Source organism: Podarcis filfolensis, assembly GCF_964270895.1.
Source record: "Podarcis filfolensis genome assembly, chromosome: 14".
NCBI classification, from domain to species: Eukaryota; Metazoa; Chordata; class Lepidosauria; order Squamata; family Lacertidae; genus Podarcis; species Podarcis filfolensis.
Genome location: NC_139616.1, coordinates 45514665 through 45539900, shown reverse-complemented (window position 1 = coordinate 45539900; position 25236 = coordinate 45514665). Strand labels below are relative to the sequence as shown.

The 25236-nt window shown below is 48.0% G+C and overlaps 1 protein-coding gene across 1 annotated transcript in view; it reads right to left on the bottom strand.

The window, feature by feature from the left end:
- CACNA1H (calcium voltage-gated channel subunit alpha1 H) overlaps positions 1-25236 on the bottom strand; it is a 365872-nt gene that overhangs the window by 160565 nt on the left and 180071 nt on the right. Inside the window, exons 3-4 of the mRNA XM_083585513.1 lie at positions 7285-7396; positions 2975-3108 (exon numbers count right to left, since the gene is read on the bottom strand). Of these exons, the coding sequence (XP_083441639.1) occupies positions 2975-3108; positions 7285-7396 (246 nt within the window). The remainder of the gene's footprint in view (positions 1-2974; positions 3109-7284; positions 7397-25236) is intronic.

Sequence of the window (25236 nt, the reverse complement as noted above, 5' to 3'; positions counted from 1 at the left end):
GGAATGACCTGAAGCCTCTAGGCTTGCCTGGTCCCCTCCACGTGACAGGATGTGTGTGTGCTTGAATCTCCAGGTGGGTGGGAATCCCTTAATAATGTTATGCTGAATGATTACAATTATTATTGAGGAGACTGTACATGCAGCTTGCAAGCTTCAGCGTCAAAAGAACTGGCTGCAAATTACCGCAAAACACTCTCGGGGATGGGGGTGGGGTCTGTCCTCCACCCAGAGTGCCAACTTGAAAAAATATATAGGGGAGGGGGGCCTTCCCCACATAGTCAATTACAAAATGTGGCACGCACCCAACATTTGAATGGCAATGCCTAGAAACTTTGGGGCCCCCAGCCCACTACAATATTTTACTGGGGGACCTCAGAACCTAGGAATTAGCTCCTATGCTTCTGCTCCTCTCCCAATTAACCTCCATCTCCAGGGCTCAGTGGTCTCAGGGAGCACAGACAACGCCTAATGCCATCTTGGGGTCTTGGGTTTGGGTTTTGAAATCTCTGGGTCTGCGATGCTCCTGGCCTGGCAACCCTACCTAGGCCTTTGCCTCTTGCTCCCTGGACCGTCCCCACCCCTAGCTAAACCCCCTCTCCTCAGGCCCCATCCCTCACCGGATCTGTGTTTTTGCGTAGCTGGAATGTGTTCCTGGACTCTGAGAATGTCTCTTGTTGGACCCAGAGCTGAGTGCGTAAGCAGAAACCTGCCCGCCGTACAAAGGTAATCACTTGTTCCTCTGCTTGCTTTGACTTCTGGCCCTGCACGTCATGGGAGTGTGGCCCCTGCTGAAGGGAATGTGGCCCCCAAGCTGCAAAAAGTCTCCCCACTTCTTTTCTAGTGAGCATGGGAAATACCTATATAATGGATACCCAATGAAGCTGAATGTTGGAAGTTTTTAATGTTTGATGCTTTATTGTGTTTCTGATTTTTTCTGGAAGCCGCCCAGAGTGGCTGGGGAAATTCAATCAGATGGGTGGCAAATAAAAAACAAATATTATTATTATTATTATTGCTATTATTAACAGACAAAGGACAATGCTTCTTCACTCTGCACATAGGTAAACTATGGAACTCCCTCCCACAGGAGGCAGCAATGAACACCAACTTAATGGCTTTAAAGAGGATTAGACAAATTCATGGAAGAGAGGGTTATTGATGGCTACTAGCCAAGAGGTCCGTGGTCTGCCTCTGCTGTTAAGAAGAAGAAGGGGAGTTTGGATTTGATATCCCACTTTATCACTACCCGAAGGAGTCTCAAAGCGGCTCACAATCTCCTTTCCCTTCCTCCCCCACAACAAACACTCTGTGAGGTGAGTGGGGCTGAGAGACTTCAGAGAAATGTGACTAGCCCAAGGTCACCCAGCAGCTGCATGTGGAGGAGCGGGGAAGCGAACCCGGTTCACCAGATTACGAGTCCACAGCTCTTAACCACTATGCTGCTCTTGACCACTAAGAGGCAGTAAGGCTTTTGAATATCTGTTGTTGGAAACCATAGTAAAGGTAAAGGTAAAGGTAAAGGTAATGGTAAAGGGACCCCTGACCATTAGCCCCACTCGCGGATGACTCTGGGGTTGCAGTACTCATCTCGCTTTACTGGCCGAGGGAGCCAGTGTACAGCTTCTGGGTCATGTGGCCAGCATGACTAAGCCGCTTCTGGTGAACCAGAGCAGTGCACAGAAACACCGTTTACCTTCCTGCCAGAGCGGTACCTATTTATCTACCTGCTTTCGAACTGCTAGGTTGGCAGGAGCAGGGACCAAGCAATGGGAGCTCACCCCGTTGCAGGGATTCGAACCGCTGACCTTCTGATCGGCAAGCCGTAGGCTCTGTGGTTTAACCCACAGCGCCACCCGCGTCCTGGAAACCATAGTAGGGGAGAGCAATCTTCAGCTTGTATCTTGCTTGTGGGCTTTGCAGAGGGGCATATTGTTGACCACTGTGCTGGACCAGATGGGCTCTTGGCCTGACCCAGCAGACTCTTCTTATGTTCTTACGGGAGGAAGGGCAGCATAGAGATTTAATTAAAAGCTGTCTAGAAAATGAAGGATATGCAGATATGACCTTTGATACCAGGCTGGGCGAACACGCTGCCTCCTTTTAGCCGTCCCGATGATCAAAGTCAGAGGAAGTTTATCTGATAAGGCTGCCTGTGTCTTACATACGGGGGACACTTAGCTGTCTACTCCACACAGAGGTGCTGGGCAGAAAATACCCAGTTCCATCCTTTCACGCCAGTTTGAGCCTCTGTTTGCATCAGAACTGCCCTGGTTACTGCAGCCTTTTGCCTGATACCACAAGCACTCGTCGATCTATTAACTGACTCGAGGACACCGAAAGGGTAAAAGTGGGTCCTGCACATTCAACACTCACTTCCTTATCCCTCTGGGGACTAAAATAGCTCCATTATCAAGGGGGTGACTGACGTTTTAGAGGACAGGGTAGCGGGGGCGGCAGAGAGTAAAACTTAAGAAGGACAGGAAAAACATGCCAATCATTTCATCCCATAGTTGCCTGAGCTTTGTGGATGCTTAAAAACAAACAAACAAATAGACATTTTAATTTGGATGCTCAAACGTTTTAGATCTTTGAACCAGTGTGGTGCAGTGATTAAGAGAGCGCCTGACTCATTTTTAATATTTGCCACCCTTTCTCAGAAACTATAGGACTTAAAGCAGGGCGGATCCTCAAGAGCATAGGAAGTTGCCTTATACTCTGGCTGCCAGTCACTCTCCAGGGTTTCAGAAAACAGCAGAGAATATAGCTGAGCATTGCATCAGCCGGAAGTACACAGAAACACCCGCAACAGAAGCAGCATCTTGCTACCCGGTTAAAGCAATTTCTGCTGAGGCCCTGAGACAAGCAAGCAAAATTGATGGGCTTTTAAATCATGCCCCCCTCCTATAGATACAAGTTTTACACCACTTTCTCTTCCAGCCCACAACACTGATTGATGAGCAATTTGTCTACTGACCCCGCAATTACGATAAAGAAGTCCAGGCGATTCCACGTGTCTCCTAGGTAACACTTCTGCCCGAAGATTCCCAGAGCTATCATTTTGATGACCATCTCCACAGCGAAGAAGGCAAAGATGAAATGATCAAACGCCTGGAGTGGAAAAGAAAGAGGGAAACAATAAGAAGTCGCTATTAGTCCCATAGTGCATCCCTGTCATTTAGTGTAGCAAATCGAGTGCTGGACTAGCATCTGGGAGAGCCTGGGGTTCAAATCTTCCCTTGGGAGCCAGTCAGAGTGTCACACAGACTGGTCTACCTCACAGGGCTGTTGTGAGCATAAAATGGAAAGGGGGGGGAGGAGAACTATGCATGCCACTACAAGTTCCTTTGAGGAAAGGTGCAATATAAATGTTAAAAAGGACCCCTGACCATTAGGTCCAGTCGTGGCCGACTCTGGGGTTGTGGCGCTCATCTCGCTTTATTGGCCGAGAGAGCCGGCATACAGCTTCCGGGTCATGTGGCCAGCATGACTAAGCCGCTTCTGGCAAACCAGAGCAGCGCACGGAAACGCCGTTTACCTTCCTGCCGGAGCGGTACCTATTTATCTACTTGCACTCTGACGTGCTTTCGAACTGCTAGGTGGGCAGGAGCTGGGACTGAGCAATGGGAGCTCACTCCGTCGCAGGGATTCGAACCACCGGCCTTCTGATCGGCAAGTCCTAGGCTCTGTGGTTTAACCCACAGCGCCACCCACGTCCCTAATATAAATGTTACTGAAAAGTAAAATAGGTGAAGAAATACTTTCATATCTGGTGAAGATAAAAAAGAACATTCCCATGTTGGAACTGAGTAGTTTTGGAGGAGTGTCACATGGTTTTGTAAATGAGGAGTGTCTGTTCCCAGGGAGCAAAGACAATTTCACAGAAATTCGGAATCTGGCAATAATTCCAGAGGCTGCTTTTTTGGGGGGGGGGAGCTGGGTGTTTCCTAGTGTTGCAACCCAACCCAAAAGAACAACAAAAATATAGATTGGTTTTATCTGAGAAGCGGGAAAAGGAGAAGACAAAACTTTTATGCAATTGCGAATATCAGCAAAGAACTAATTGTGCAAATAACTACGGAGGGAAATGATTCTCCTCTTTTTATTATTGCCACTAATATACCATTAACTTAAACAAAACAAAACGAAGACTGTTTTCAATTCTAATAGAACAACAGTAGGTCTGTTGAAATCGCCCACCTGCCAATCATCTGTCATCAGGGTTATGGAGTCATATGGCCAGAGGCATAGGCAAGGTCAGGTGGTACCCAGTGTGAATTATTTTTTTTGTCAACCTCCCCACATTGCAATTTTGGGGAACGTTGCCCAGAGTTGTTGAACTTTTTAAAGGGAGGGTACCCCAAAGTTGTTGAGCTTAATGTGATTGGCGACTGGAGTTTCGCATCCCCAGTAAGTGGATTTCCACGATTGGCGCAATCGCCGTCATGAAAATCCGCCCACTGATCGTGCAAATACTCCTGGCGTGCGGCGCTGCCAGCTGGGGGTGCAAGCACTGCCTGCTGATTGTGAAAATTCGACCGCCGATCTCATTAAACCGCCCACTGGGGATGTGAACACCGCCAGCTGGGGGGGGGGGTGCCAGGCTGATCGCTAGGCGTATTTGCACAATCAGGGGGCAGATTTTAGCAACGACGATCACGCCAATTGTGAAAATCTACCCACTGGGGGTGTGAGTGCTGCCACGCTGATCCATCCAAGGGGATTTTGTCACCCCCCCAGAATGACACCTGGGGTGAACCGCACCCCCTGAACCCCCCTTGCGATGTTCCAGCATATGGCAGGGGAGATACTACCCAAGAGGGGTGGAACTCCCTGCTCCCCGGATAACATTTGCAGCTACAGCTCTATCTGCCTTACACCTGATGCCACAGATGACATCAGGTATGAGGCCAGGTGGCTGTAGCTTTGGGGAAATAGCCTTGTGGGCAAATGGGGAGGTTTGGCAGGTGAAATCTGGCTAGTGGGATAGAGGTTCCTCAGCTATAACCTAGATGGACCTTCTTTCTGATTTATGAAGGCTCTTATTCTTTTGTAGGAACGCGGGTGGTGCTGTGGGTTAAACCACAGAGCCTAGGACTTGCTGATCAGAAGGTCAGCGGTTCGAATCCCCGCGACGGGGTGAGCTCCCATTGCTCGGTCCCTGCTCCTGCCAACCTAGCAGTTCGAAAGCACGTCAAAGTGCAAGTAGGTAAATAGGTACCGCTCCGGCGGAAAGGTAAACAGCGTTTCCACGCGCTGCTCTGGTTCACCAGAAGCAGCTTAGTCATGCTGGCCACATAACCCGGAAGCTGTACGCCGGCTCCCTCAGCCAATAAAGTGAGATGAGCGCCGCAACCCCAGAGTCAGCCACGACTGGACCTAATGGTCAGGGGTCCCTTTACCTTTACCTTATTCTTTTGTGGGGGGTGGGAACTGAAAACCCAAGCCTTGTTAGAAGGCAATCCCATTAACACCCCCAACACAGTATTTTTTTTACAAACCCATCCTCCTAAATCCCACAGCATCCATAAACGGAATAGAAGCAGATAAATAATGGCCGGCCTGCAGCCAAAAACGAACTGGAGTCTAATGGGATTCTAATGGGGTAGTCTTAATGGAACGGCTGGGTTAAACAGAAGAGGCTTCCTTGAGATGTATGGTTGTCTTACGAAATGTGTTTGCATAAAGCAGAACTGTGCAGAGCCAGGCCTGAAGGCAATTGCATTAACTACCAGAGGAAGCCCACAGCTATGAGGGCGCTTGCTCTCCCCAATTGCCGCCAGGGTGTTTCTGCTCTGTGCTGAAAAGCTCCAACCAGGTCTTCCCTGGGGTCCTGTCAACTGAATAATTGCCAGGATTCGGGAGGAATGGGAGTTAGCAGCTAAGATTCTGCCTGCAAGCTCCAGGGTGTCATTAGCTTGCAGGATAAGCAATGGGTGATGAGCTCAAGGCCCTGACACGCTCCCCAGAGGGTGGTTATGTGGCGTTGCATTATGAGCAAAGAGATGGCGGGTTTCTGCCAACAGCCTTGACACAAAGGCTGAATTTTATTAGGTCTCGGAAGGAGGGAGAGTGTTTGGAAGGAACAGGACCACCAACTTGTTCCATACCAGTCGGTGGGCAGACCTCAGTCACTACTGATGTGGTGGTATGAAATCATAGAGAAATGGGGTCTGCAGGAAATGTCATGGGCTTAAGGTAGTTACTTGTCCAAAACACATCTTGGAAGTGTCCAAAATCCTCCAGCAGACACAGAGATGAGTCTATCATTAGGTAAGAAGGGGCGACTGCCTCGAGTGGTTTAAGAGGTGGCAGTGAAGTTTTGGCACACAGCTTTGCCCTGCACCTATAAGCTCACTATTACTACAATTAATAATTATATTTATTAGTTGCATTTTTGCACTCAGGTGCCACAAAGCCACTTATGCAGCAAAAAACCAAAATAACAAAGACATTCACATAAAAAAGCAGCAATTAATATACTCAACCGAAAATATATTCAAAAGGGACAAGATTTATCCAGTTTCATGGATGAGCGAATAAAGGCCACTGACATAGATAACTACCCATCCACCCCCAATTAAAAACCACATGTTTGGGTAAGTAAAAACATTTTGGCCTGGCACCCTCTTCCCAGGAAACTCTGCAAGGTCTCCTAACAGCTCTCAGCACCCGTAACCAGCTGCAACTCCCAGAATTCTTTGTGGGAAACCTCAGAGCTGCCTTTGTAGAACTCAGCTGGGAGGAGGGTAGAGGCAAGGTTAGAATCAAACTGGCTCTGTTGGACTTAGTGGAGGAACGGGAAATCCACACAGGATTATTATTTTGCTTAAGGAGACTAACAGAAGAGATCGTAAAGGAAAAATAGAAATTATATGAACAAGATATGATGTGGAAACACCAAGATAAGACTGGATAGAATTATGAATTTTGTTTGGACTGATTGGGACTGATTTGGACATTAACGCAGTAATAAGAAGATAATCTGAATCCCCCTTTGGATCTTGAAGTATGGGTTCCCCCAACAAAATTTAAAAATTTGGCTTTGTAATTTGGAATTTATGTGATGTGATTTAATTTGATGTGATTGGCCAGTTAATAAAAATTATTTTTTTTAAAAAAAAATCAATTGGCTCTGCCCTGTCATTGGCTCTAGCGCCACCTACTGTCCGTCTCCCTGCTTTTTGCCCTACCGGTTCCAATGGGCACTGTGGGAAGAGAGAGAGAGAGAGAGAGAGAGAGAGAGAGAGAGAGAGAGAGAGAGAGAGAGAGATGATATTCTCTTACCTCCAAAATGGTGCACCTCTCAGACTTGCATTTGTCATCTTGACAAGGCTGAAACATCCCGAGGGTGACACAGTTCAGGAGGATGACCAACATGCTGACGTGCTCGAACCAGGTGGGCACAAGGAGTTAAGGAAGGCAACTTGGGCTGAGTTATCAACAGGAAAGTGGTGGCAGGAAACAAAGAGGAGGGACGTGGGTGGCATTTGCATATCAAACAGCCCCTCTCCCAGCCTTAAGAAGAAGAACAACAACAAAAGAACCACAATCAACCATGTGGGGGATGGAGGAGAGATGATGCAGGAGGATTTGATGTTCCCAGGAGACAGGCGCTCCTGCAGAGATGAATAGCCACCCCCAGACCTGACTGGGCACGAACTGAGATGTGAGCGACAGGCTTTGTTGCCATTGCACTTTTTCTTTTCCTTATTAAATTGTTTCAACACATCACAACAACATGCAGATAAATAATGAAACATCCCACCCTAACCTAGAAGCTGGTGTTCAGGCAACAGATGCAAAATAACAACCAAATAACATAAGTTCTTATCCCAGTCTACTATTCATATAGAAGGCGGTAAATGGTTTAAGTTAACCAAAAAGTTGTACAACGGAAGGGGAGTCCTCCATTTTCATCTTTAGCCCTGCGCATAATAAAACTGTGTCACTCAATTCCGAAGGAGTCTTCGTGCTTCAGACATCGTGCCAGTTTTATTATATTATATAATTTCTCCACAGGCACCAGGCAAAGTGAGGTGATGTCTGCTGAGGGAGTTTTCCCTCTGTATGTTTGGTTGAATGTTTCCCTGCTATGTACTAGTCCGGAACTTTTTTTTTTTAAAAAAGAGAAAACCTCTCTGTTCCATTCTTTTCGAATTATACACTGCTTTTATTCAGTTTCCTCAGTAAAGTGTTGGACGCGGGTGGCGCTGTGGGTTAAACCACAGAGCCTAGGACTTGCCAATCAGAAGGTCGGCGGTTTGAATCCCCGCGACGGGGTGAGCTCCCGTTACTCGGTCCCTGCTCCTGCCAACCTAGCAGTTTGAAATCACATAAAAGTGCAAGTAGATAAATAGGTATTGCTCCGGCGGGAAGGTAAATGGCATTTCCATGCGCTGCTCTGGTTTGCCAGAAGTGGCTTAGTCATGCTGGCCACATGACCCAGAAGCTGTACGCTTGCTCCCTCGGCCAATAAAGCAAGATGAGCGCCACAACCCCAGAGTCGGCCACGACTGGACCTAACGGTCAGGGGTCCCTTTACCTTTACCTTCACAGTAAAGTGTTACTAGAATTTATTTTCTCTCTGGACTCTGTCTATGGTACCTAAGTGACTTTGTTTATGGAGGGTGTTGTTTTGCTCTTTTCGAGTGGGTTGGGTAGGAAGCGAGTCGGAGGAAGGTGGCACAGCTGGTTCATCAGCCTTCGCATACCTTCCTTAATTTGATGATTGTGGGATGGAGTGGGAGGCTGGTAGAAGGTTTAACGATTTTGTGAATGAGCCACTTCCCCATTCTTCTGCTAATACAAAATGGGGAACAGCGGATAAAAACCAGCCTGTTTGCTAAGTGCTAGCAACAGCAGGATAGAAAATTAGGAAAAATGACTTAAAGAGGAATCCCCACAGGGCGCATTGCATTAAATAATGCAAGAGTGCTGGTTAAGGGACATTTTTTCTTCTTCAAAGAATTCAGATGAATTAAATGCCATTTTCAATGACAGGGGATGGAAAAAGGGGAAAAGGCAGCAGGATGGGTTCATTCTGATAAAACCAATGATGTTTCAAGATCAGCTTCCGGTGAAATGTTTACAAGGAAACACGTTTTTGCAGAAACACACCGCTTGCCACTCGAGAAATGCTTTATAAAAACCAGAGTTTTGCAGGGAAGACAGATCTCATAGGCAACAGCAGGGCTAAGGAACCATTTTTCAGATCCAGGGCCACATTTCCTTCTAGACAACCTCCTGAGGGCCATAGGCCAGTGGTGGGGGGGGCAGAGGGGAAAGTGGGTGTCTATGAGACACTTTGGGATTCATTTGAATGAAAAGTTGCATGGAAATATAACAAATCTAATCTAATCAGATGCCGTCACCTGCGACAAATAATGATCATCATCAGCAAGGAATGAAAAAGGGAAGCTCTGGAAACCTTGAAAAGAGCTGCGGCTTGCTCTCCCACTCGCTCTCCTACATGGCTGCAAGGAAAGTACCGTATTTTTTGCTCTATAAGACTCACTTTTCCCCTCCTAAAAAGTAAGGGGAAATGCGTGTGCGTCTTATGGAGCGAATGCAGGCTGCACAGCTATCACAGAAGCCAGAACAGCAACAGGGATTGCTGCTTTCACTGCGTAGCAATCCCTCTTGCTGTTCTGGCTTCTGAGATTCAGAATTAATTTTTTTTTCTTGTTTTCCTCCTCCAAAAACTAGGTGCTTCTTGTGGTCTGGTGCGTCTTATAGAGCGAAAAATACGGCGCTTCATTGTGGACTTGTAACTTGCTTCCGCTCACTTGCAACAAAAATAAATTTGAATGGAAAACACACTGGCGCAAGGCCCTGGCACAGGGCTCTTGTTTGAAGAAGGATCAATATTTCCCTTAAGAACATAAAGAGAGGCTGCTGGATCAGGCCAATGGCCCACCTGGTCCAGGATCACGTTCTCACAGTGGCCAGCAAGATGTCTGTGGGAAACCAGGGAGCAGGATCTGAGCACAAGAGCAGGTACTCTGAAGCAAGCATACAGGAAGGTTGGTAGTACAATAGCTTTGTAAACAAGCATGTTGGTTTCCCTGCGAATGTCCTTATGGTATGCTTGTGAAACCTGGACACTATATAAACACTATCTCCAACTCCTCAAAAGATTCCATCAATGGTGTCTCCGAAAAACTGTATACTTCACTTGAGCAGTGGCGTAGCGTGGGTTGTCAGCACCTGGGGCAAGGCAAGTAATTTGCGCCCCCTAACCCGTGGATTTGCGCCCCCTAACCCTAACCCCCAGATGTTGCGCCCGGTGCGGCCGGCCCCCCCTGCACCCCCCACGCTACGCCACTGCACTTGGGAAGACAGGTAATAATATTAATATTAATAATAATAATTTTTTTTATACCCCACCCTCCTCGGCCAGAGCTGGGCTCAGGGCAGCTAACACCAGTAAAATTACAGTAAAAACATAATAGGAAAAAAACCACAATTTAAAATGCAGGTTAAAATGCAGCCTCATTTTAAAAGTAGATCAAAACCATAAGTGGAGGGAAACATAAGGGTCAGACTGAGTCCAAACCAAAGGCCAGGCAGAACAGCTCCGTCTTGCAGGCCCTACAGAAAGATGTCAAATCCCGCAGGGCCTTGGTCTCTTGTGACAGAGCGTTCCACCAAGTTGGGGCCAGTACTGAAAAGGCCATGGCCCTAATTGAGACCAGTCTAACCACCTTGCAAACTGGGACCTCCAAAATGTTGTCATTTGTGGACCTTAAGGTCCTCTGTGGGGCATACCAGGAGAGGTGGTCCCGTAGGTACGAGGGTCCTAGGCCGCGTAGGGCTTTAGAGGTCAAAACCAGCACCTTAAACCTGACCCTGTACTCCACTGGGAGCCAGTGCAGTTGGTGAACTAGTGCCAGTGCACTGGAAGAAGCAAATATCACCATTATTGAAGCATTAACTTTGTTGGACTGGTCATGTTGTGTGGATGCCTGATTATCATCTCCCAAAGCAGCAGCAACAACAACAACAACAACAACTTATTATTTCTAACCAGCCCATCTGGCGGGGTTTTCCACTCTGGGCAGCTTCCAACAGAAGGTTAAAAATACATTAAAACATCAGTCGTTAAAAACTTCCTTAAACAGGGCTGCCTTCAGATGTCTTCTAAATGTCATATAGTTGTTTATTTCCTTGATGTCTGATGGGAGGGCGTTCCACAGGGCAGGTGCCACTACCAAGAAAGCCCTCTGTGTGGTTCCCTGTAACTTCACTTCTCACGAGGAGGGAACCATCAGAAGGCCCTCGGCGCTGGACCTCAGTGTCTGGGTTGGACAATGGGGGTGGAGACACTCCTTCAGGTATACCCTATTCCAAACTTAAAAATGGAAAGCGTAATGCTGGTGGTCAACAAAAGAGATTCAAAGACTCTCTCAAGGCAAATCTAAAAAAAAAAGTAGTATAAACACCGACAACTGGGAAACACTGGCCTGTGAGCGCTCCAGTTGGAGAACAGCCTTTACCAAAGGTGTCGTGGGTTTTGAAGACACTCGAACTCAGGACAAAAGGGAGAAACGTGCTAAGAGGAAGGCACGCTTGGCAAATCCACACCGTGATCAACTCCTGCCCGGAAACCTATGTCCCCAATGTGGAAGGACGTGTGGATCCAGAAGTGGCCTCCACAGTCACGTACAGACTCACTGTTAAAACTGAATTTATGGAAGACAATCTTACTCAGCTATGAGTGATTGCCAGAGAAGAAGAAGAAGACCTCTGAAGCATGACTGCCTTTGACCGTGGAAGCAAAGCATAGCCATCATGGCTACTAGCCATTGAAAGACTTTCCTCCCTGAAAATAATACTCAATCATTACATCCAGCTGTTTTTGTTAACAAATGGGAAGGGGGAGCCGACCTCTACAAACCTCAGTGCAACTTGTGCAATACAGTTGTTGTTGAGCTGGAGGTTGTGTACGAGGAAAGCCTGGATGAGAGGAGGGTTTTGCATTTCCACAAACAACTCCTTTTCATCCCACAATACTCTCCGCATTCGTGATTTATTTGTTTGTATGAAGAATGGTGCAAGCTGATTCACAGTTCCAGTTATTTTTGGCATCCAGCCAAGGGGCCACTCTGGAATAATGAATTGGGGAGGGCAGGGGGTGGGTGGCTGACCCAGAAGCAATAGCTTTATTTCTTGATAGATTTTGGCGAGGCTCACAGGCGAACATTCCCCCCTGCCAGTCTTGAATGGGGAGGAGAGGAAGGTATTCTGAAGATGCCGGCTCTTTTTCTGCTGAGACTAGAAACAGAGACAGGGAGTGGAAACGAAGACCTATTAGGGCCACAGAGCCTAGGACTTGCTGCTCAGAAGGTCAGCGGTTCGAATCCCTGCAACGGGGTGAGCTCCCATTGCTCGGTCCCTGCTCCTGCCAACCTAGCAGTTCAAAAGCACAAAGTGCAAGTAGATAAATAGGTACCGCTCCAGCGGGAAGGTAAACAGCATTTCCGTGCACTGCTCTGGTTCCCCAGAAGCGGCTTAATCATGCTGGCCACATGACTCGGAAGCTGTACGCCGGCTCCCTCGGCCAATAAAGCAAGATGAGCGCCGCAACCCCAGAGTTGGACACGACTGGACCTAATGGTCAGGGTCCCTTTACCTTTACTATGGGACAGTGTTATTTGATCTCTGTTCACTAGATGCTATTGGGATTGCAACTCCCATCACCCCAGATCATTGGCTAAGCTGGCTAAAGGTGATGGCAGTTGTGATACAGCAATGCCTGGGGACCCAAGGCAGGGGCAGAGGAAGGGGTGTGTGGTGTGTGCGGTCCGCCCCGGGATCTCACCACTGATGGGGGTCACAAAATGCTGGGCAGCCTTCACTGCGGGGCCTGCAGTGCGCCCGAGCCACGTGTCTCTCCTGGGAGTGATATGGTGGCTTGGGTGCACCCAGGCTCCACGCTGCCCAAACTGTCTGCCCGCTGCCTCCCCCCCAGCTGTAGGGCAGCTGAGTGGGAAGAGGCAGGCAGACTCGGAGGCCCCGCCCCTACAGGCGGCTCACCCCACCATTGCCCTGCGCCTATGGGCAGATCGCCCCGCCCCTGGTGCACCGCCCCAGGCGCCCGAGCAGCTTCCTCCACCGCCGACCCAAGGTTGACGAACACTGCTGTAGGACAGCATTGATCAACTTTGAGTCTGTGGGTTGAGTTGTGCCCACCAAAAGAACGTAAGAAGAGACGGCTGGGTCAAGCCAATGGCCCATCTAGTTCAGCATCTTGTTCTCAATGATCAAGGGTCTGGAAACCAAACCCGATGAGGGACGGTTAAAGGAGCTGGGTATGTTTGGCCTGGAAAAGAGGAGACTGAGAGGAGATATGAGGGCCATCTTCAGATATCTCAAGGGCTGTCCCATGGAAGATGGAGCAAGCTTGTTTTCTCCTGCTCTGGAGAGTAGGACACAAACCAATGGATTCAAGTTAAAGAAAGGAGATTTCAACTAAACATCAGGAAGAACTTTCTGACAGCAAGAGCAGTTCAACAGTGGAACAGACTCCCTCAGGAAGTTGCGGACTCTCCTTGCTTGGAAGTTTTTAAGCAGAGGTTGGATGGCCATCTGCCATGGATGATCCAGTTGAGACTAGATGACCCTTGGCGTCCCTTCCAACTCTAAAACTCTGCAACTCTATGATCCTATGCCTGTGGGAAACCAGCAAACAGGATCTGAGCACAACAGCACTCAATCTCCTCCTCCTCCCTCACTGTCTAGCTCAGACATCCCCAAACTTGGCCCTCCAGCTGTTTTGGTACTACAATTCCCATCATCCCTGACCACTGGTCTTGTTAGCTAGGGATGATGGGAGTTGTAGTCCCAAAACATCTGGAGGGCTGAGTTTGCCTATGCCTTGTCTAACTCCACTAGTAAAACCACGTAAGCCCAGCCATCACCACATCTTGTGGCAGTCAATTTTTTTTTAGTTGATTGATAACGCCTACAGATGCCCTGCCTCATTTTTATCCTCACAACAACCCTGTGAGGTAGGTTTGGCTGAGAGTGAGTGAGCGAATGGCCTCAGTGAGCTTCACATCCGAGTGGGCCTTTGAACCTTGGTCTCTCAGGTCCTAGTCCAGCACTCTAACCACTATACCACACTGCTGCATGTAGAGAAAGAGAGATCCTTCCCTTTGTCTGCCTTCAGTCTTGGCTGCAGATTCCTTTCCTAAAAGCACCTAAGGCAATTGTCTTCCTCTCTTGCCTCCCCTCGTTATTATTACTGTTATTTTCAAACGGTCTTTGGGAGCTTTGACACAAAGATAAAATATAAAATGGAACATTTCAGCAGCTGCAATCAATCAATGGGCACCTCAGGTTTCGCAAGTATAAGCTTCCTTTCCCACTACAGAAGATTAAGTCGCTACAGCATCATCAAAAGCCACATAATCCCTTGCTCCTTTATGAGTATTAAACCTACAGGTATATGAGCTTGTAATAAGGGCTGCTGTCTCCTCACCTGGGGCACACCTGGCCCAATACCTGCATTGGGCTCTCAGGGAGGAGGGGGGCAGCCTTAGGCGGCAGGAGCCAGCGTGAAACAGGCTTCCAATCTCCCTCCCTCCAACACGAATAGAGTTTTGTTTTCCTTTTGGACTCGCAAAGTATGTTTAATGGAGCATGGAAGAGGGGAAGCGAACGCTTAACATTCAGATTGCAGCCCGTTTTAAAGTCTAAATTACCGTTCCCAAGAGTGTGACCGAGGATGCTGCCTAACCAAGGCTTTTTAAAACAGGCTGGCACAGGAGAAGGATGCTGATCTATGTAACCAGGGCATGATGGCAGACCCTCCATGTCTCCCTGTTTTCCAGAAGCTCTCCCGATTTCTGATTTGATCCCTGAATGTCCCGCTTTCCCTTAGGACGTCCTTATTTGTGGTTTAGGACCCTCGTATTTATGGGACCGCCTCTCCTGGTCTGCCCCGCAGAGGACCTTAAGGTCCATGAATAACCATAGTTTAGAGGTCCCGGGCCCTAAGGAAGTCAGACTATCCTCCACCAGGGCCAGGGCCTTCTCAGTGATGGCTCCGACCTGGTGGAATGCTCTGTCCCAGGAGACCAGGGCCCTGCAGGATTTAACCTCCTTCCGTCGGGCCTGTAAGACAGAGCTATTCCACCTGGCCTTTACTTTTAATTCAGCCTGATCTTTTATTTCCCTTCTCTTCCCTCCCCCTCCCCTTTTATGAAGATTACCCACTCTGAGACCCCACAGCGAATTCTCCCCTGGCCTCCTCGCTGGCCCAAGTAGGACCAATTCAGCCAGCTAGCCCTGGGGATTATCTAATGCTTATTTCCCCTAAATTGATTTCTGAATTTTGAATTTTATTGTTATTAATGTTTTTATACTGTATTTTATGCTGCTTTTACAATTAAGTGTTTTAAATTTGTTGTTAGCCGCCCTGAGCCCGGTTTTTGAACCAGGAAGGGCGGGGTATAAATAAAATTTTATTATTATTATTATTATTATTGTTGTTTTCATCAGAGAAATGTTGGAGGGTATGGAGTAATCCGAAATGGCGAAAATGACGGGAAAATCAGAAACCAGGAAGATAGAAACTTTAAGAAGGAATGGATTTTTTATTTCTTTTTTTACAATTTATTTAAGAGAACACTGTAAACAACTAAAAAACTTTGGCAGGATTTGAGTAATGCTTGTATTGCACTAAAAACTAAGGTAAAATTGGACTATCTTAAGGAGAATAGAGAAATTATGCGATGCAGCAGGAAAAGTTTGATAATGGAAACCAGGGAAGGGTCTAAGGAATCAGGGAATCCTTTAATGTTTGAATTCAAAAGTGGAATGTAAAACGGAATTAAAAAGATTTTACAAAAAATGATAATATGTTTTTACATGTGTTGGAAGCTGCCCAGAGTGGCTGGGGCAACCTAGTCAGCTGGGCAGGGTATAAATAATAAAATTATTATTATTAATATTATTATGGAATAGGATGTCCCCATTTGCATCAGAGAAATATTGGAGGGTATGTGATAGCTAGACCTGTGTCCCTCCCTTGGGAATGGGCATTTTCCCCTTCTTAAATCCAGTTCTCCACAATTCCTTTATGTCTGTGCACAGTCCCACCCCCCATCTACTCCCTGGCTCCAATCTCCCCCACCCCAATCAGGTTGATCCACCCAGGGGCGAAGAAAGGCGTCGTGACACCCGGGGCGGACATCGCTACGTAGAGCGCATGTGTGGCGCCGCTACGTATGACGCATGCGCTGTACGTAGCGACGCTGTACAGTGGACACTCAGGTTGCAAACGTGATCCATGCGGGATGCACGTTCACAACCTGCAGCATCCGCAACCCGCAGTGGTGCATCTGTGCACAGGGGCGGGTTGCGATTTGGCGCTTCTGCGCATGTGCAAAGCGTGATTTAGTGCTTCTGCGCATGCACGACCGCCAAAACCCAGAAGTAACCTGTTCTGGTATTTCCAGGTTTCGGCGGTCTGCAACCCGAAAAAACGCAACCTGAAGCGTCTGTAACCCGAGGTATGACTGTATAGCGGTTTGCTGCTGGCGCCCCTCCAGCGCCATACGGACGGTGCCAGGATCCCTCTGTCTACAGCCGCAAGCAGAGGATCCCGGCACCATCCGTACGGCGCTGGAGCGGCGCAGGCAGCAAACTGCTATACAGAGCATGTGCGGCGGCGCTACGTACAGCGCTTGTGTGCAACGCCACACATGTGCTGTACTTAGCGCTTTGCCGCCTGCGCTGGGATCCTCCGCTCGCGGCTGCAACCACGAATGGAGGATCCTCCACACGTGGCTGTGGCGATGCGATGGCTGCTCGCACTGCCGCAAGCCCCCGCAGGGTGACTTGTCACCCCTGCAGACATGGAACCCAGGGCGCACCGATCCCCCCATTGCGACGCCATTGGATCCACCCCTATCCAACTTGGGGGCCAGCTGCCCCGTCTCAGATCCAGAGGTGAGACTAATGTTTAATTAGGGTAAAAAAACCAAACCAACCCAGATTCAACGTACAGCCAAGAGGGCAGTGGGGCAAACTTGTTTTCTGCTGTTCCAGAAGTCACAACATGAACCAAGGGCTTCAAGGTACTACTACTACTACTACTACTACTACTACTACTACTACAACATATTATTTGTACCCTGCCCATCTGGCTGGGCCTCCCCAGCTACTCTGGGCGGCTTCCAACAAAGATTAAAAATACATTAAAATGTCACACATTAAAAACTCCCCTGAACAGGGCTGCCTTCAGGTGTCTTCTAAATGTCAGGTAGTTGTTTATCTCTTTGGCATCTGGTGGGAGGGCGATCCACAGGGCGGGTGCCACCACCGAGAAGGCCCTCTGCCTGGTTCCCTGCAACCTTACTTCTCGCAGGGAGGGAACCACCAGAAGGCCCTCAGAGCTGGACCTCAGTGTCTGGGCTGAACGATGGAGGTGGAGATGCTCCTTCATAAGTGAGATTCCGACTCAACACCAAGAAGAACTTTCTGACAGTAAGAGCTGTTTGATAGTGGAATGGTCTCCCCCAGGAGGTGGTGGACCCTCCTTATTTTAAGGATTTTAAGCAGAGCTTGGATGACCCATCTGCCTGGGATTCTTCAGCTGTGATTCCTGCATTATAGGGGGTTGGACTACACAGCCCTTGGGGACCCCTTCCAACGGTATTGCCCAAGAGTCCTAATCTAATGAAAGCCAGTGATTTAATAATAATAATAATAATAATTTTTTATTTATACCCCGCCCTCCCAAGCCAAGGCCGGGCTCAGAGCGGCTTACAAGCAATAATAAAAACAAGATGAATGATTACAACTTAAAAACAAAAATAAACAACAACATTAAAATAATGGAACATTTAAATATTAAAATGTAGCCTCATCGCAGGAGGAGAAGGAAAAGAAAAAAGAAAGAGAGGGAGGGAGGGAATCAAATTGGCTCCGAGCCAAAGGCCAGGCGGAACAACCCTGTCTTACAGGCCCTGCGGAAAGAAATCAGATCCTGCAGGGCCCTGGTCTCATGAGGCAGAGCGTTCCACCAGGCTGGAGCCAGAGTTGAAAAGGCCCTGGCTCTGGTTGAGGCCAATCTAACTTCCTTAGGGCCTGGGACCACTAGGGTGTTGTTATTCATGGACCTTGAGGCTCTCCGTGGGGCATACCAGGAGAGGCGGTCCCGTAGGTACGAGGGTCCTAGGCCGTGAAGGGCTTTAAAGGTTAAAAGCAGCACCTTAAATCTGACCCTGTACTCCACCGGGAGCCAGTGCAGCTTGAAAAGCACTGGGTGAATATGCTCCCATGGCAGAGACCCCGTGAGGAGCCTCGCTGCAGCATTCTGTACCCGCTGGAGTTTCTGGGACAGCTTCAAGGGCAGCCCCGCGTAGAGCGAATTACAGTAGTCAAGCCTGGAGATGACCGTTGCATGGATCACTGTGGCCAGGTCGGGGCGGGAAAGGTAAGGGACCAACTGCTTGATGCGGCGAAGGTGGAAAAATGTCGCCTTGGCTGTTGCTGTAACTTGCGCCTCCATGGAAAGGGAGGCGTCAAGGATTACACCCAAACTCTTAACGGAAGGCAATGGCACTAATTGGGCCCCCGCAAGAGAAGGAAGTTGGTCCCTCATCCCCATGCCATCCCGACCTAGCCATAGGACCTCTGTCTTCGAAGGATTTAGTTTCAATCGGCTCCCACGAAACCATCCAGCCACAGCTTCCAAGCATCTGGTCAGTGTGTTTGGGGCCGAGTCGGTGTGGCCATCCATCAGCAGATAGAGCTGAGTGTCATCAGCATATTGGTGACAGCCCAGCCCAAAGCTCCAGATAATCTGGGCAAGGGGGCGCATAAAGATGTTAAAAAGCATCGGGGAGAGAATTGCGCCCTGCGGCACTCCACACACCAAGGAGTGGCGCGACGACATTTCCCTCCCTAGTGCCACCCTCTGTCCCCGACCAGAGATAAAAGAGCACAGCCAATTACGGGCTATGCCCTGTATCCCCACGTATGCGAGGCGGTGGTCCAGAAGATCATGATCGACCATGTCAAAGGCTGCTGACAAATCTAAAAGGATCAGCAGTCCTGACCCGCCTCGATCCAGTTGTCTACGGAGATCATCTGTTAGGGCAACCAGAGCCATCTCCGTCCCAAAACCAGGACGGAAACCGGACTGAAATGGATCTAATAATAATAATATTATTATTATCTAATAATAATGTAATTATCAAAATTACGCTAAACAAGAGAAAGGGAAAGAGCCTGATTCTTCAAGCTTCCAAGTAATTCCTAGAGATGCTGCGTTCCAAGTAATTATAAGGTGACTTTTGGGCTGGGCAGGATCTGCCCTGATGATGGCAGTGATGATGCCATTTAAAGAGGGGGCCACTTCTTCTATTTCTCTCTCTCTCCCCCCCCCCACTCCCCAATCCTCTCCAATGAACCGGCTTGCGTGACATGACTCAGCATTCCTGGACTCATTTGTCTTAATGATGGGATCGGTTTCCAGAGAATGCAATAATGCTCGCAATTACATTGATTGTCACAATTTGTCACTGGCGACAAACTAGGTCAATGCCGGCAATCCGGAATGCGCTTCAATACCCTGAGCGGCCGGCCTTCTCCCTTCCCTGCGCGGCAAAGGCAGCCCTCCCCTTTGCCAAGCGCATCCTTATGTAATGGATTAAATCCCTTGCCCTGCCAAAGAATTTGGAATGGCAGTTTGATGAAAGCTCAGAGGAAGGCTGGCAGGCTCTGGGTGAAGGCAGTCCGCAATCTGGACATGTGGTTCTGCTTAGGGATGGATGGCTCTCTCAATTTCAGTCCTCCCTGTTTCTCATTCTTCCGATCTTAAATTAAGCCCTGCAGAAATCTGCGGTTTTTGTTTCTTTGTTAAAAAAAAAACCCTAATGCAAATTCGCTTGCATTTTAGGATTTCTCCTAATAAACACATTTTTTTAAGAAATCCAGTTTTGAATGGGCTACCCATTCTTGCTAGCAATTCCCCCTAATACAATGCATTTGTGTATATGATTTTCACAAATATATATATATATATATATATATATATATATATATATATATGCCTTATGGCGTTGAGTGAGTGTATTCGTGGTCTGATCCTGATGAATTCATGACAGGCGGTTGCAGAATAGAAATATTTCTAGAAATAGATAAATAAGGAACTATTATGGCAGGTGTCCAGAAACAGAATTAGATTCCATGAATGTGGCTAGCGCTTTGGTCAAAACCCATCAAAGTTGTTACAGGATTTGGGGGCAATTATTGGCATAAGTTAATTATGCTTCGTGCAAAGGAAGTTTGTGATCTGTGTGTCTTGAATGTGCTGCCAATTTATGTTGTTTTTGTTTGTTTATTGATGTTTATTTATTAAAACAAACTCTCAAAGAGATTTACAAAAACATAAGACAATAGAATCAAGAGAAAAGCATAACCATACTTTAAAACATACCAAAGTGAAAACAAATTTAAATGACCTCCACTTTCAAAGCATCCAGATAGACTTATCTGAACAAGAATGCTTTTAGCAGGTGCTGAAAAGAGCAGAGTGAAGGCACCTGCTTGAGATCAATAGGCAGGGAGTTCCAAAGGGCAGACATTGCCACACTGAATAATCGAGTTCTTACAAATGTGGAACGGGCATTAAGCAGAGCCTGTAATAGTGCCAATTCTGCTGATCAAAGTGCTTGAGCGATGTGGGTTAACTGGTCCCAAGTGGCTAAGGAAGAAGAGTTTGGATTTGATATCCCGCTTTATCACTACCCGAAGGAGTCTCAAAGCGGCTAACAGTCTCCTTTCCCTTCCTCCCCCACAACAAACACTCTGTGAGGTGAGTGGGGCTGAGACTCTTCAGAGAAGTGTGACTAGCCCAAGGTTACCCAGCAGCTGCATGTGGAGGAGCGGAGACGCGAACCCGGTTCCCCAGATTACGAGTCCACTGCTCTTAACCACTACACCACACTGGCTCTTATAGTGGGACTTATAGCAGTAACAGTGACCCCTTGAATCAGCAACCAGTGCAGGCATTATATTCTGACAAGCCCCCAGGCCTGTCAGCAATTGTGCTGCAGCATTCTGCACTAACTGCAGCTTCCGGATCAAACACAAGGGAAACCCCACATAGAGTGCATTGCAGTAATGCAGTTGTCGGGTGACTGTACATTCTAGTATTATGGGATAGACAACAACAACAACAACAACAACTTATTTATACCCTGCCCATCTGGCTGGGTTTCCCCAGCCACTCTGGGAGGCTTCCAACAAAAGATTAAAAATACATTAAAACATCACTCATTAAAAACTTCCCTAAATAGGGATGCCTTCAGATGTCTTCTAAAAATTAAGTTGTTTATCTCCTTGACATCTGACAGGAGACCACTCCATAAGGCAGGTGCCACCACTGAGAAGGCCCTCTGCCTGGTTCCCTGTAACCTCACTTCTCTCAGGGAGGGAACCGCCAGAAGGCCCTCGGAGCTGGACCTCAGTGTCTGGGCAGAACGATGGGGGTGGAGATGCTCCTACAGGTATACTGGGTCTGTCAACAAACCCTCCAAGTGTCCCTATTTTCCAGGGGCAGTCCCGGATTTACGGTTTCTAATTTAATCCTGGAATATCCCTCTTTTCCTTAAAGGTAAAGGTAAAGGTACCCCTGACCATTAGGTCCAGTCGTGGCTGACTCTGGGGTTGCGGCGCTCATCTCGCTTTACTGGCTGAGGGAGCCGGTGTACAGCTTCCGGGTCATGCAGCCAGCATGACTAAGCTGCTTCTGGCGAACCAGAGCAGCGCATGGAAACGCCGTTTACCTTCCCGCCGGAGTGGTACCTATTTATCTACTTGCACTTTGACGTGCTTTCGAACTGCTAGGTTGGCAGGAGCAGGGACCAAACAACGGGAGCTCACCCCGTCGCGGGGATTTGAACCGCTGACCTTCTGATCAGCAAGTCCTAGGCTCTGTGGTTTAACCCACAGCGCCACCTGTGTCCCTTTTCCTTAGGATGTCCCTATTTTCATCGGAGAAAATGTTGGAGGTTACAGAATAGGTTGCTCCCTTTTTCATCGCAGTGGTGTGTGTCTCCCACTAAGAATACCTGTGCTTGGCTCCCGCTCTCACTACTGGGCTGGAAGGCAAAGAGAATGCCACAGATTCATTGCAGATGACGTTTATTCCCCAAGAAACGGCAGTGAGCTATTACACCAGTTTAAAAGGATCAAACCAAGGCTGGCTTGCCTCGGAATTCTTTCAGTTCGCATTACTACCGCGTGCTCACTTAAATGGAAAACTTAATTTTCTCCATCCTGCTCTGGGAAGGCAGGTAGGGAACAGACAGCGGTTAGAGGCAACCACCGTCAAGGTGATGTGCACAGGGGAGCAGAGGTGCCTTCCGCCGCGATGCTAGAGAGGATTAGATCCAGGGATGTGTGAGGAATTGGCCGCTCATGAATTCTGATATGAGCCAACCTGATTTGCACCTCCACAGCTCAGGCGTGGATCAGAAGTTAACTTTCCACCAGCTTTTGTACTTCCCAAGTGTTTCCAGCACAGATCTCATCATAAAAAGGTATACCCGGGGGGGGTCTCAGGGCAGTTCACAGAATAAAATCAAGATATAAAACCACAAAATACCTAATAAAAATTTAAAAAAACAGCAACTCCACAAAAATAATAATTAAAAGGGCATAGGATGTAAATCGGATCAACCAAAGGCCTGGTGAAAAAGGAACATTTTTGCCTGGCACCTAAAGGTATATAATGAAGGCACCAGGCAAAATTCCCTGGGGAGAGCGTTCCACAGATGGGGAGCCACTGCAGAGAAGGCCCTGTTCTTGTGTTGCCACCTCCGGACCTTTAGAGGAGGAGACACACGAAGGAGGGCCTCAGAAGATGATCTCAGGGTAGGTTCATATGGAAAGTGGTGGTCCTCTTTAAATAAAGATCCTTCATGGATCATTGCCTTGTCATGGTGAAGGGGCTTGAATTACTCAGAGAAGCTATGAGCTATGCCACGCAGGGCCACCCAAGACGGACAGGTCATAGTGGATAGTTTTGACTAAATGTGATCCACCTGGAGCAGGAACCAGCAAGCCACTCCAGTATCCCTGCCAAGAAAACTCCATGGACAAAAACAAACCTAGATAGCATCTTAAAAAGCAGAGACATCACCTTGCCGACAAAGGTCCCTATAGTTAAAGCCATGGTTTTCCCAGTAGTGAGGGTGAAAGAAGAGAGCGCAAAATATGGTCTGAAGCTCAACATAAAAAAAAAACGAAGATCATGGCCACTGGTCCCATCACCTCCTGGCAAATAGAAGGGGAAGAAATGGAGGCAGTGAGAGATTTTACTTTCTTGGGCTCCATCATCACTGCAGATGGTGACAGCAGTCACGAAATTAAAAGACGCCTGCTCCTTGGGAGAAAGGTGATGGCCAACCTAGACAGCATCTTAAAAAGCAGAGACATCACCTTGCCAACAAAGGTCCGTATAGTTAAAGCCATGGTTTTTCCAGTAGTGATGTATGGAAGTGAGAGCTGGACCATAAAGAAGGCTGATCGCCGAAGAATGGATGCTTTTGAATTATGGTGCTGGAGGGAGATTCTTGAGAGTCCCATGGACTGCAAGAAGATCAAACCTCTCCATTCTTAAGGAAATCAGCCCTGAGTGCGCACTGGAAGGAAAGATCGTGAAGCTGAGGCTCCAATACTTTGGCCACCTCATGAGAAGAGAAGACTCCCTGGAAAAAACCCTGATGCTGAGAAAGATGGAGGGCACAAGGAGAAGGGGAAGACAGAGGACAAGATGGTTGGACAGTGTTCAAAAAGTTACCAACATGAGGCATCATATGGCAGGACAGAGTCTCAAACAAAGATGTGTTCTCCCAAGCCCACATTCTGTCTCAGAAACACCTAAGCTGGCTTGATCATGCCCACTGAATAGAAGATGGCAGGATCCCCAAGAGGGGCTGGCTTCTGGAACCAGGCCAATTGGCAGGCCTGCTTTGAATTACAAAGATGTCTGCACACATGACACAAAGGCTGGCAACATCAACTCTGCCATGTGGGAATCCCTCGCGTATGACCACAGTGCCTAGAGACAGGCAGTCAAGTCGTGTATCAACAGCAGCGACCAGAGCAGAAACGACTGTTGGGAAGACCATGGAGAGAAGAAATGCCAGCAACCCAACTGGACGCCTTCATCTGCCCCAGCTGCAACAAAACATGTCTCTCCTGTATCGGTCTCTACAGCCACAGCAGGCACGCTGCAGCCTTGACCTCACCCCCAAGGCACAATATTCCCTTGTCTCCCGAGACAGACAGATGCCAACAACATCTGGCCCTTTATGTGAATTCTACCTCTCAACATCTTCTGGGAATGAAAAGGAGTTTCAAGGCTGTATTCATGGACACAGTCTTGTTTTGACTTCTCTGGGCCTTCGGGTTAGAAGTTGCTGACAGCTCAGGGGTAGAGCATCTGCTTTGCAGAAGGTTCCAAGTTCAATCCCTGGCATCCCCGGGTACAGCTTGGACAGACTCCTGCCTGAAAACCCTGCAGAGCCATGGCCAGGCAGCGGAGTTAACACTGAGCTAGACTGACCAGCGGCCTGCCTTTGGGGGAGATGGCTGCAGGCACCAGGCCTGTTGGCAGACCAACTCTGTGTTACAAAGATGCCTGCAAACATAGCAAGAAGGCTGCAAACATTAATTAACCTTGCCGTGTGGGAATCCCTTGCCAATGATCTAAATCATAGGTAGGCAAACTAAGGCCCGGGGGCTGGATCTGGCCCAATCGCCTTCTAAATCCGGCCTGCGGATGGTCCGGGAATCAGCGTTTTTATATGAGTAGAATGTGTCCTTTTATTTAAAATGCATCTCTGGGTTATTTGTGGAGCATAGGAATGTGTTCATTTTTTTCTTCTTCAAAATATAGTCCGGCCCCCCACAAGGTCTGAGGGACAGTGGACTGGCGCCCTGCTGAAAGTTTGCTGACCCCTGAAAACAGAGGCTACTGGATATGGATTTTCAAGAGTTTCAAAGAACTGTATGGGAATCCTGTTCCCCTTCAGTCGCTGGTGTTACTGTGTCTCCCCTGCAAAGATGGAATGGTACACTTGGGATGGTTAACTGCCTCTAAACACAGGAAAGCCCTTTTCTTTGGCAAGTTTTAATGTTCTCCCTCCTAATTTACTAGACGGCAGAGGCAATAAAACCCCAGTGATCAACAGATGCTGCCCTTGTAACAAA